General features: G+C 38.0%; 1 protein-coding gene across 2 annotated transcripts in view; it reads left to right on the top strand.

Moving 5' to 3' along the window:
- Nucleotides 1–14,214, top strand: part of LOC311588829 (contactin-6) — a 324,841-nt gene that overhangs the window by 240,657 nt on the left and 69,970 nt on the right. For both annotated transcript variants that reach the window (XM_084766812.1, XM_084766813.1), the window contains 2 exons: nucleotides 3,180–3,309; nucleotides 5,528–5,678. In XM_084766812.1, the coding sequence (XP_084622938.1) occupies nucleotides 3,180–3,309; nucleotides 5,528–5,678 (281 nt within the window). The remainder of the gene's footprint in view (nucleotides 1–3,179; nucleotides 3,310–5,527; nucleotides 5,679–14,214) is intronic.

Raw genomic sequence — 14,214 nt, 5'->3', positions numbered from 1 at the left:
TCCCTCCCATTTCCCATTACTCCCCTTCCCTATGACTGTGAATGAGGGGGACCTCCTCCCCCTGTATATGCTCATAGGTCTCAAGTCTCTTCTTAAAGAAACTCATAGTGTAAATGTAGTACAGTTTCTTTATCCAGTCTTCAACTGAGGGACATTTTGGCTGTTTGCAGGTTCTGGCTATTATGGATAAGGCTATGAACATGGTTGAGCATATGTCCTTGTTGTGTAGTGGAGCATTTTCTGGGTATATACCAAGGAGTGGAATAGCTTGTTCTTGAGGAATACAATTCAGCTATTAAAAACAAGGAAATCCCAAAATTTGTGGACAAATGGATAAGACTAGAAATGATCATACTGAGTGAGTTAACCCAGAAACAGAAAGACTCACATGGTATATACTTACTTATAATTGGGCACTAGCCCAAAAGGCATGTCCCACAAAAGTCTTCACTTACCAGGAGATTGGGATAGATGTGAGGACATCCTACTGATTCTCTAGGTAAGAGAAATATAGGAGATGGGGAAATACAAGGACCCAGAGAGTCCTAGAATCCTACAAGAAGAACATCGTGATGGGTACATTGGGGCCCGTGGAGGTCTGCTCAAACTATTGTACTAACCAAGGACAATACAATAGTAAACATCAAACCCCTACTCTGTTCTACCCCATGGATAGGACATTCTCCACTGTTATGTGGAGAGCGGGAACTGACTCTGACATAAACTCTGATGCTCCATATTTGACTACCCCACCTTGGTGGGGAGGCATGGTGGAACTCAAAAAAGAATGAGCAGGCTACCAAGATGAGACTTGATAGCCTATGACCTTATAGTGAGGAAGGAGATCCCCTTCAGTCATAGACCTAAGGGATGGGAATAGGGTGAAAGCAGGAGGGAGGGGGAAATGGGAGGAAACAAGTGATGGGCTAACAATTGAGTTCTAATCTGAATAAATTAATAAAATTAAATTTAAATTAAAAAAAAAACTTAAAGGTGTTGTCGTTCCTACTCAGATGGAAAGATATCTTGGGATTTGGGAGACCAGGAGCCATACATCTCTGAGGAAACAGTGTAACAATGGTAGGGTATCCGGAGACAAGGGACCTGAGGAACTACACATATCTGTGAGAAAGCCTCTTCAGCAGAGGCGTTGCAGCCCTGAGGGGGGATAGCTTTGTCTGTAGCAGCTCCCCTTCAGAACTCTTCTTCTCAGTTTGCAGCTCCCAGCTGTGGAGCTCAAGAGCCTCAGCCCTCCTCCCATTGCTTCTTGGCTTCTTCCAGTGTGACTCTTACCAGGCAGCAAATCTCATGAAAGAAATTTATTGGGAGAGATGACTCTAAGGGTGGCTGCCTCTACTCCCAAGAGAAGACAGCAGGGAATCGAACAGGCAGCAGGTCTCATGTAGGATTTCTTAGAGGGCAAAGCTTTCTAGGGCAGAGATTTCCGGGGTGAGACTTGGTGTGATTTCAAGTCCTGAGCTTAGGGGAGCTCAGGGATTGGTGAGTTTTTCTGTTCAGGGATTGGTGGGATTTGTCTTGTAGGGTGGACTCTGGTCACTCTCCTGCCTCCAAGCTGCTTAGAAAATGACTCTTAGGGACCTTAGGTAAGTCTAAGGGCGAAGCGTGCCTGCTGGAGTTAATTAGGCCAAGTCTTGCCGCTTTCCTGCAAAGTATACAAAGTTTACAAAGGGCGTCCATGTGATGAATCCACCAACAATCCTATACTGTCATTAGCAAGTGTTCCGATGTCAGTAACTGAATTCGGTGTGATAGAAAGAAAGAAAAGAGGAAGGAAGGAAGGATAGAACACGAAGTTGGGAAGGGATGCTTTGAATGGATATAAGGAGAGTTGGAGTGGGGAACTGGGGGGTGGATCTAATCAAGAGCCATTGCAGAAAGTCTGAAATCCTCTAGGAATAAATAAAAATATACTAAACAGTAATATAGTAAAAGGATTGCTTCATCATCAAATCTAATATTTGATGAGCTCTCCTGTGAGTCAGATCTCATATTCTGATTCTTTCTGTACATTGCCCTCTCCTCAAGATAATGTAGGAGAGAGGGAGATATAATTATCACTTCAGTGAGATGAAGGAATGTGCTTCTGAGGGGCAGAGGTACTTGTCCAACATAATGCAGCAGCTACTAAGTTAAAATTAGCTTTCAGAACAGTACCTGTGGGCAGGACCCAGATGAGGAGCACTTAGAGAAGTGGAAACAATTTCCAAGGTTATAAAACAGTCAGTAAAAGATGAAGTCTACTAAATTTTGTCTAATAGGAGGATTCAGAATCTGAGCTGATACCCACTCTCCTGCTTCTAGGAAATATGATAACTGTCCCTGGTCCCATAAGAAAAGATCTGAGACTTTGTGCACATTTTCAATGTGAACATATTCTCTTTATAGTGTTTATCCCAGGAGAAAGAATTTCCCCTATCACGTTTTCCAGATAATTGTATTAATGTTGCATTTTCTTTTGCACATGTAGCCATAGCCAGAGTCATTAAAAAACAAAACTAAGCTAAACAGAAAAAACAATCTGTTCTTTGGAAGCTAAAGACAACACTTTTCTTGGTGTTTGGTATTGTGAAACTTTACCTCAGGATGGCTTTGGAATAGATTCTCTTTTTCTTTGTTTTGTTTAATCCACATATACCTTAGAGAATAGTAGTGGATGCATTGAAATGTTTAGTTTAGGTTAGATTCATATTATTAACTTTTTACTGTGTGCACTCCCAATGACACCCTAAATGACTCCTTGGAGCAGATGTTAGCTGCTGAGGTAGAGGAAGTGACAGAAAGGAAGGCTGTGGCTTCTCTAACATAGAATTCAAGCAACACATTGTAAAGTCTTCACATTCCAGAATGGTGGAAGCCGCTAAATGATTTTAATATCATAGAACGGACAATTGCATATCCTAGACAGAGAAGGCCAGTTTTTACCAAAATAATTTAACTTGCATTATCCCTGGAAAAAAATTCTCTCACAAAGAATTATACCAAACAAATTTTTTATTATTATTTTTTTAATTTTAGAAAAACCACCCAGGATCTTGAAGTAAAGACTGAAAAAATTTTAGTTCTCAGTAATAGGCACAAATGTTGTTCACTGACATATTTCACAAAAGAATGCTTATATTAACAATGAAATACTTTTTCTATGTTTATTCCTTTATTAGGAGAGAATTCAGATTGAAAATGGGACTCTCATCATCACCACGCTGAATGTGTCAGACTCTGGGATCTACCAATGTGCTGCAGAAAACAAGTATCAGACAATTTATGCAAATGCAGAATTAAGAGTTTTAGGTGAGTCATTCTTTTTTAATCAAATATTTGAAAAAACACTTTCACAAGCTGTGATTTATACATCATCTGAACCTGTTTTATTCCTATGAACTAGGAATTACTTTCCTTGGAAACAATGAGATATTTCTCATTCAGTTTTTTTTGTTTTTATTAAACATTTTTTATATTTTACATATACATTTATATTATTACATATATATACAATAAACTACCTATAGTAATAAGAACCAAGATATAATCAGCAATTATATAAATGTTAATTCTTAGTGTTTTGGCTATTTGTATTTGACAGCCTTGAGGAAAGCATCTTTTCTATATTGGCACATCTGAAATTCTGAATGTAAATCAATAACTATCACATCATCATTATCAACTTAAAACATCTATCTAAACCTAAAAATATCTTAAGCCCTAAACAACTAAGCTTAGTTGTAAAAGTAAACTATCTGGTCTTCAACCCTTCAGAGACTTGAGAAAGAATAAAATTGATTACCTGAGTATCTTCAATAGTTCCTGCCGCACAAATAAGTCTGTCAGATATATTGGACCAGAAGGCTGAAGATGGTGTTCCAATGTTACAAAGAGTTGGGGGTGACTATTCAAGTAGCAAACTGCCTCTGTCATCTTCTCACTCAGTTTTTTTTATAACATAAAATCTTTAATTACTATTCTGTTTTGTAAATGCATTAAGATCCCCTAATTAGATTTGGGCAATTCAGAAGAGATTCAACCAGCTAGCTATATTCTAGCAGGTGGTTTTGAGTACAAAACAAAGGAACCCAATAGAATCTTTTCAGCTAAAAATATAAGCATGAGAAATAATTTCAACCTCGTAGAAATAGGAAAGGCAATGAAAGTTTATAGAGACTTAAGATATTGTACCCTACTTTATCTCCTCTAAGATGTGCACTGGCTGTCAGGTAGAACATTGTAGCTGAACAGTAAGACTGAAATCACTTTCAGGCAGATATGTAGATATGTGGTTTCAAAGTGGCGCCTTGGACTTGCAGACATCAAGTTCATATTCAGTTCGGAAGTAAAGTGAGAAGATAGATCCTACCGTATCTGTCTTTTTGTTTAAAATATTATCATTCTTTATGTTTCAATAGTAAACGTCCTTCATTTACTTAACTGGAAGTCTTCCCACATTGCCAGAAAAATATTGAGGAAAGCTTGGAACAAGGATAACAGTTCCTTACAGTAGAATCTACTAAGTTTGAAATGGTGTGTGATTGGCATTTTATGAAGTTCAAACAATGGTTTATGCTTCAACTAACGTGTCTGGGGCATTTTTACCCATGAATTGATTAGTGATAGGAATAATGGAAGAAATAAGGGGCATATGGTTAAGAGAACAAATATTATAGTCTTTCGCGTGTCAGGCATCTACTGAGTTGTTCATCCTTCAACTATCGCTATCATTCCACTGATCATTTATTATAGACCAGGTTCCAAGAATAAAATACCCAAATGAGAGTGATCTTTACCTTTGCTGAACTCCTACTTTAACTGAGAAAATAGACAAATTTTAAAAGGTGCCTCTTCATATGGTGAAGAACTGAACTGTTGATATCTAACCACAAGGCAAGCCAAATAGAACCTTAATTGAGGACACTCTTCTCAATCTGGGATCACAAAAGAAAGCTGCAGGGGTCAAAATGAGGCAGAGAAGCAATTCCTGAAAAAGCCAAGAAGCCAGACAGCCTGACATACATGAAAATTTAAGTTCACCTGAACTTTAGAAATTGAGATTAGATACACAGATCCAACTCTCAGGAACATGGAAGGCTTAAATGTTTCACAGGCCTTCTGTTTGTTCTTGCTTCAGTATTATTTATCCAACTTGGTAGGAACATGACTGACACTGACAAATGTAAAGTTTTAAAATTTCTCTTATCAGATCTACTTCCATAGAAGACAGATTATATTTTCATCCCTTAAATTTTCCAGAAGAAACTGGGCATCATGATAAAGTCCTTCTGATTTCGTTCACTGATGTAAATCACATATATACATATGTTTTTATCAATGAATACACACACATATGTGTGTGTGTGTGTGTGTGTGTGTGTGCTGTACTTAAACTGGACTTAAATCAGCTTAAGCAGAACTAAATTTGAATACAAATGTTAAGTTTTATACAATATGTTGGTCCTAAGTAACTGAATATTAATTGAGTGATTTAACTATTCCATTTTTAATTTTTTAATGTTTTTAGCTTCAGCTCCAGATTTCTCAAAAAAACCCATTAAAAAAATTTCAGTTGTTCAAGTTGGCGGTGACATTTCTATCGAGTGCAAACCAAATGCCTTCCCAAAAGCATCTATATCCTGGAAAAGAGGAACAGAGAGCCTTAGGCAAAGTAAAAGGTAAAACATCCTTATTTTATGAATAGATTTTTTTTTATTTTATAATGTTCTTTCTCCCAAATCTAGTCTCTATCCTCTGCAATAAACTTTCAGTGGAGTACCCCGAGATGCCAATGGTTTCCGCATCCTGTACAAACATAAGTAGCTATAAAGCTAAGGCCTGTTTGTGTAATTTGGCTGCAATATTTTCATTGCACACACTTATAATAGAGGTTTATTTTTATAATCCTTTAAGACCTTTTTCTATATTCAGTTTGAAGACTTTTTCCTGACCCAGCATGCTGAGAAATCAGTGAGAACATTACACAAAGGCAAGAGACACTCATGTGCACACACCTGGTACTGTGGTTTTTAAATAGTCACACAGGTGTTCACCCCATGACAAAATGAATTCACCACATGAAGAAAAAAATGTGGAAGAGTTCCTGTAGAGAAGCAAGAGAGGTTTCCTTCCAGAAAGGATGCAGTTAGAAATCTAAAGTCAGCACATGAATGTTTTCTAGGACAGTGTAGCAGAATAGAATAGTCGTTTTTGTCAATATGTAATACTTGTCGTTGCATTGTTGTATATGTCCTCTTGTATCATAAGAACAGCTCTATGTGAATGACCTCCGTACATGACAGAACATCTTCATTGTGTATATATGGCTTCATTGTGCAGATTTTGTATCATAGGTAGCAGTGACCCTCCCTAGCAAGACAAGTCATATGAAAGGAAGAAGTAAAGTGCAGGGAAAATGACTGAAACGAACAAGGGGATGTGTAACTGACAAAAAATACAAGCCTTATTTGGGCAGGGGCTACACAGCAGGATGCTGTAAGACTCAGAGCCTGCTGTCTGCTTATAAACTCAGGGAGTTATAGGGCAGAAAGGGTGAGTGAAATAAAAGTTTCCTTTGTTGTCCACAGTTGGCCACTGCTAGAGGTAAGCCTGAGGGACCAGTTAAAGAATGTTGGGTAATGGGTAGACATCTTTGCAGAATGGCCTTTACTTGGGGTCCACAGGGCAGGGAAGGCAAAATTCAGGGGAAGGACATTAGTACAGAAGGAAGATTACTATTGTTAAGGGAATTGTCACAGCTTATCTAAAATGGAGGAGCTTTTCTCCAGTGGGTTGGCCCTGCCTAACAGATAATTGGTAGTTTTATAGAAAAGGACCGCAAAGAGAAGTATATGAGCTGGCACTTCATGTGAACAGTTACAGCTTCATTTCATGCATATGTATATTGGCAAAGAAACTCTGAAGCCAGTGAATCCAAACCGAGGACGTTGATTTGCTCTTAGCAGTCCTGATATTGCCTTTGTAGCCAGGAAAAGAGAATTACAGATGCAACAAAAAAAAGGACAGATTTGCATTGTTTCTGTCTGTCTCTCATGGTTCTATCTGCTGTCTATAGATCTCTCCAAATGCCTGACAGTGTGTTTATAAAGACGTGTCATAGTGTCTTATTCCATTGCTTAGTCTTGCTCTTTATTAAAAGCTTTTATGTTTCTGTCTTAAAGTCTTTCTAGAATAGAAATTCCCTGAGATGTTGAGTGGATGAGCCAGAACAGATGAAGGTGTCAGGTATTAAAGTCTTAGAGATTAGCTTTACTTAGGGAAATGTCTCAAGGCAAAGGGACAGGTGCCTCAGAACTAGGGGACATAAAGATGAAGGGAACCTGCTGCCAGAACCCAGCCTGGCCCCTTCTGGGAGACTGCTGTAGGTGCTCCTTGCAGAATACCATACAATTGCCACCCAAATGTTTTCTTTCATGCCAACAATCTAATCACACTTTAAACCCATGATGTACAAGAACACTCCAGACATCACACACAACTCTACTTCTGTGGATCTGGATAAAATGATTGGCTTTGTTGTGATAGATAATGTGGTTTAAAGTGTGAACACTTAGAGGCAAGAAAAGAGGCCAGTGACCTTCTATGACCTTAACATGCCAAAACACAAGAGCATGAGGAGACAGCTCACTTGAAAAACTGAGAAAAACTGGAGGTAGAGATGAGAGAAATGTAGAAAGCATAAGGAAAACTACATTTTCAAATATTTTTGTTTTTGTGTTTTTTTTTCACTTGCACCAGATAGGATCTATCTCAGCTTTGGAATGGTTACTATTGGTCATATTAGATTCAAGATCACCTTATTGTGGTGAATACCATGGTCCCTGTGGCCTCTTATCCTACAAAGAGCATCCCTGGTACCATCTGCTGGTTTGGAGATCTCATTATACATTTTTAACAATAAAAAGCAAACAAATTAGGTTCTGAATGTGTATTCCAAAAAACTTGAAGAAATAATTGAGTCCCAACAGGATGCAATAATTACAAGCATCTGTATCTACCTGGTATGGTGGGTACTGAGAAGTCATTTGTAAAAGATATGAACCTGGCTCCAAAAAACATTATATCACTAGGCTTTCCACCCTCTCCTCTCACCTACTGCCTCTGACCCCAATGGTTTCATTAATAGTGTGACTTCAAGCTGCTTATTGGAAAACACAGCATATTATTGCCCTTTGTGTTGGTGTAATGATGTTTATGTGGTCTTGCCATAGGTACATCCAGACAAGTTAAAGGTTAAAACAAACAAACAAACAAAACAGTGTTATAGAAAGAGCAAAAGAAAAGAAAAATGTAAGGTATGAGATGGAAAAGAAAGGAAAGGGTGATGGAAATAATTTGAAAAGAGAGGGTCTACTAGGATTACTGTTGTCTATTTTGTCAAAGAAGTTGAGTTGACAACCCTGCAGTATTTTGTTTTGAGTATACTTTTGAGACATTTCTCTACCATAGACTTCCTCATGTAAAATTACTTTAAAAGATAGCCTTAAAAATAGATTCCTGTCTTTAACCCATCAGGTATAAGGTAGATTATTTCTCTTATACTAGTAGTAACACCATGAGATGGGAACTGAATACTTTTCCATAATCAGAACTCACCTATAAAAACCATTATTGTTGGACACAGGACTAATCCTAGCAAAGTAATAGTATTTAACTTGTAAATGGCTCTCAAAATGGAAGAAAATTTCATGAAAACAAATTTTTTATTTAAGTATTTTATTCATATTTCATCCAGATTGTTATCTCCTCACTTCTATCTTCCCATTCCCCCTCCCTCCCTCTTTCACCCTATTCCCTTCCCCTAGGTTTGTGACAGAAGGGGACCTCCTCTCCTACCATATGATCACAGCCTATGAGATCTCATCCTTGTAGCCTGCTTACTTTTCCTCTGTGTGCCACTAGGTCTCCCCATCAAGGGAAAGGGACAAATAGGGAGCACCAGAGTTCATGTCAGAGTTAGTACCTGCTCTCCAAACAACTGTGGAGAATGTTCTGTCCATTGACTAGATCTGAATAGGGGTTCAATGTTTACTGCATGCATTTTCCTTGGTTGGCACAATAGTTTGAGCAGAAACCCCTTGGTCCAGGTCTACCAGCCTAATGGTCTTCTTGTAAGTTTCTAGGACCTTCTGGAAAATGCTAGGCATTGACAGTAATTATTACATCTGGAACATAAAAATAAAAATAAAAATTATTGGATTAAATATGTCCTTGTGTGCATGAGAGAGAGAGAGAGAGAGAGAGAGAGAGAGAGAGAGAGAGAGAGAGAATTTTCAAGGCAATCAGACACCTTTTCTTAGAGTCAGTAACAGAATATTAGACATAAAGGATGGTCACATATTACTTTTAAATTATATTTTAAAAACCAAGGTTAATTGCATAGGTAGACACAATGATGAATGGTCTCATTTAAAGGAGAAAAAAGATTATCTAGCCTATTTTCCGATTTGTATAGGGCTACATCCTGAACTTCAAGAAGTAACATGGAGCCCTCTTACATGTTCTTAATATCACACTAAGTATATCAAATCATTATATATATATATATATATATATATATATATATAACTTTATATATATATAAAGCTTTAGACTTCTCATATGTCTGATAATAAATGACTCACTTGTATGCATAAAAAATGAAAAACAGCTAGGCGTGGTGGTGCATACCTTCAATCCCAGAATCGGGAGACAGAAGCTGGCAGATCTCTGTGAGTCCAAAGCCAGCCTGGTTTACAAAGAATCCAGGACAGCCAGAGCACAGTGTAACAGAGAAACCCTATCTCAAAAATAAAAAAGAAAAGAAAAGAAAAGAAAGAAAAAAGAAAAAGAAAAACAAAGAAAGAGAAATATAATATTTGAAATTTTTAGTGATCCTAAGTAGAAACTTTTCTGTTCTTGACTTTGGGAGAGTCTATATGAAACACAGACTTTTTTTAGTTTCTGGTATTAAAACTTCTATATGGCACTGTCTTGTTTGAAATTTCATTATCACTAACTTCTACTGCCAATAAAGTGTAACTACCTGAATGTGGTTGAGAGAGATTTAAAGAAACCCATTCAAAGTAATCAAACTCTATTGCCTAGTTTCAAAAAGTGGTGGCAATATATGTGTTTGGACAATTTCTTTCCTCACTTGTGAATCAAGAGTTTCCATCAGAGACCCTGTAGGTGATGAAGCCTCACACTTGCAGCCAAGTTTCCTCCTTTTGTATCCAGACAATTTTGGCTCTGGTGATAAAGAAGAATGTCTGAACCATCCCTTGCTTGAAGTAATGTTGACTGTGCTTTAAGCTATTGATCCATTTACTCAGGTCAACCAGCAGGTTATTAATATGGTTAACACATCTCTTATTAGCTATACACCGTCATCACAGTCTTGGCTACTTTTAAAGTTCTGTCTTAATAGTAAGAGTCCATGAACATGAATATTCCAAAGGAAGAGAATTTCCCTCCCCATGAACATGGGTTATCATCATTAAAGGGTCCCAAGATGACTTGATTTTCTGTGGGAATTGAATGGTTGGTTGTACCCGGTCTGTCTCGTTCTCTTGGTGCTACCACAGAATTAGGAACAATGTACAAGTGGGACACAAGACAAAGTGTGCAATGCAAAGAGCTCAGCATAGAAGTTAGAAAGCACCGGCTTCTGAACACTCTCCTTAAGGCAGATAAGAACCTGAAAAAACAAACAAACAAACAAGCAAACAAGCCACTGTTACTTTTTAAAAATTAATTGTATTAACTAAATATTGGTTATTACATCCACATAATGGCTGCCTGTATGGAGATTATATGGTCACTATCAACAGAAATGAGTTCCTGGCTAGTTAAAATAGTAAGTTTTTAAGTGATCGCAGATTCATATATGTGGTAATGATTTACTCAGGTGTGCAAGTGACTAAGCCAAACAGGATTGTTTCTGTGAATTATGAAACAACTCTGCTGATGTGTTTGGAAAGTTTGAAGTTATATACGAATCTGCAACTAGTGGAAAATCCCTGAAGGACTTTAAACCATAATTCTTTCCCTCGTCATGACAGTGTGAACACTCAACCACAAACTAGATCATAACACACTCAGCACATATTTTTATCTCCTGTAATCAGTAATAATTAAAGTTTGCTTCATTTTTTTTTTAGAGATTATACATTATATAAGCTACTTTTCTTTTACAGGGACAAAACACCATGGCCAAAAGTAAGCTCAGAAATAGGGTATTTGGGCTTACAGTTCCAGAGGAAAAGTCCATAATGATGGGCAAAGCATGACACGAGGGGAAGGGGAAGAAAGCTGAGAGAGCACATCTTCAACCATAACCAGGAAGCAGAGATGGGGACCAGAGATCAGGACAGGCTATATACTTTAAACGGCTGCCCATACTCACATACTTCCTGTAGCAGGATTTTACCCCCTAAAGTTCAATTGCCTACTTCCAAACAAAACCCCCAGCAGGGGACCAAGTGTTTATAAAGCAGAACCTATGGGGTATATTTCTCATCCACCCTAACTACCACATGCAGGTTAACTGAAACCTTTGAAGATTAATAAAACCACCGTGTGCTCATTTGTTAGTTCTTTCATGGATTTTACAAATGTTCACTCAACACCTATTATATTCCACTTGCTACCCTGTATTCTGGTGCTAAACTGTTAAACTAGGTAGCTACAGGTATATATCATTCCCTTCGTCCTTTAAAAAAAAATATTTTGCCTTAAAGCTATTTGTGTCAAAGACTATGGTTTGGTCCTCAGTTTTACTTCTCATTTAGATGATAGGTTTTTTAGCAAATCCTTTGTTTTTCTCTGGTTCTCATTTCAACCATTGTCAAGAAAATACTGTTTGTCTCTCACAGAGGAGAGTCTGAGATCTAAGTGGCACAGCCTATGTAGAAGGACAGGAAGTCTCCGTGTGTTCAAAGACCTCTATTTGCTTTTCCAGCATTCTTGCGACCTGTGTGCTGTTCCCTCTATACCTACTTACAGTTATCAGACAGAAGAGCAACCAAAACTTAGCCTTGGGAGGTCAAGGTGAATGCTGATGAAGCTCATGTCTTCAGGGCATTCTCCGGCCACTGAAGAGTTTAATCCTACATCTGCTGAATTTGATTAATCTCCTCGTTTCCTTGTAGATATACTTAGCCAGTGACCTGACAGAAATCAAAAGCCCTAAATCCATCTCCTTATACCCAGAAAGTTCTGGCTACCTTTTCTGGGATCATGTCCTGAATTTAAAAAGAAATATTAACATGCCAAACAGACAGCTCAACAGTGTGCTCTGACAGGCAACATTAAACACTGTGCATGAATTATCCAACCCTTCGGGGTAGTGGACATAGGAGCTGCAGCCCACAAAAGCAAATGGAAACAAAACATTAATTTTGTTCTATTATTTGAAGAATCACAATGGAATTCATAAGTAATTCAGTGAATTTCTACCTCATTTCCAAAATCAGAAAAATAAAATAAAACACAGCTACAGCCAGGGAAGTGTCCAATGATTATAGAAATATTCATTTAAGGCAACTCTTGTTTGCTAAGCAAAGTATCGTGTTTCTTACATAACTCCAAACAAACACGTTTTTCCACACATAGTATTATGTGGCTGAGGATCAGTTTTTTAGCAGAGTACACATTACACTGAGTCACTTTCCCCCAGATAATCTCTAATATTCCTTACAAAGAAACAACAGCATTCCCAGTCAAGTGCCCTGGAAAGAACCAATTCTGTGCCATGGTGGTGGTGGTTGGTCTCAGAATGAAATCATTTCTCCCTGGCTTGAAGCAAGAAAACATCTTTCCCTTGTGAGATAATCTATTACCTTCACCTATTTATTTAAATTCTGTTCATGGACAGACGTCTTTGGGTCACCAATTTCTTTATGCATCACCCAACTTGCAGTACCGCCTTGAATCCCTGCACATGTTTGGATGCCTGACAAATGGAAGCCACTGTAGGAACAAGTAAGCCCACCAAATTTTGTGGAATCACTCAGCTACTGAAATTGCTATTCAATATATTTGTCCTCAAGCACCACATCTGAAGTGGATCTACTCTACCTCCATATTCTTGCCACTTACAGCACCAAGACTTCCCATCTGGAAGTGCACTGAATTGTAAGGAAGGATGGATAAAGAAAAATAATGTGTCAGAGAGAACAAAAGAATGGAGAAGTTGCAGAAAGGGGGAGAAAGGGGACCTGTAAGTGCATTATCTGTGACTCCCACTCTCTAATTGAGTAAAGGGAAATGTTACCTGTGGGAACACATATCTGAAAGCCTATAGGTGTGTAAAACACACACACACACACACACACACAGAGAGAGAGAGAGAGAGAGAGAGAGAGAGAGAGAGACAGAGACAGAGACAGAGACAGAGACAGAGACAGAGACAGAGACAGAGACAGAGAGACAGAAAGACAGACAGACAGACGGACACAGACAAAGAGACAGAGAGACAGAGACAGAGAGACAGAAGGAAGAAAAGAAAGGGATAAACATAGTTTGACTTTATTCTTTTCCTGAGCAAAGTACTTAGAAAAGACAATGCTTTTATTTAGAGTCCTGTTGGTATAGCATTGTGCATTGCATTTTGGTCCTAGAACCTTTGAGTGGCTATTTTCCCTTGTAGGGACTCAACCAGCAATAATGTAGCTACATAGATGTAAGAGTCAAATTTTTACTCTCCCTGTTAGATGCTTCTCTATATTTTACACTAACTACATTCTGAGTGATTATTATACATTTTTTTGCCCTGTCTCCCAAGTGCTACTTTAATACTAGAACAACACTAACAACTCTTTCCTTGTTGCTTTAATCATCATCCAGAAAAGAGAAAAAAAAGGCATCTTCCTGATTCTTGCAGAGCCTCCTAATAGAAGAAGCAAATAAACCTAATTTTGTTTTGTACCACCAACTACTTAATATAATAGTGTTTAGTCCGACAGGTAACATGAGCATCCAGTAGACAAATGAACCATATGTTCCTATGTTTAAGGCAGAGTGGCATTCTGCATAATGCCAGCCTTATTACAGCCTCCCTCCTGTGATGCTTCTTTGTAATAAAATTTTAAATTGTTCATACTCAGCTCCTCAGAGCCTTGTTAAGGTGAACCTTTCCCAGGGAATACATGTCAAAGATGTCAGGAGCCATCTGATATTCTTGCCTGTGACACAGGACAATGTAATAAGCTA

This window comes from Acomys minous (assembly GCF_964271855.1).
Source record: "Acomys minous genome assembly, chromosome: 17".
Classification (NCBI taxonomy): domain Eukaryota; kingdom Metazoa; phylum Chordata; class Mammalia; order Rodentia; family Muridae; genus Acomys; species Acomys minous.
This window is presented reverse-complemented; position numbering and strand designations above follow the sequence as displayed.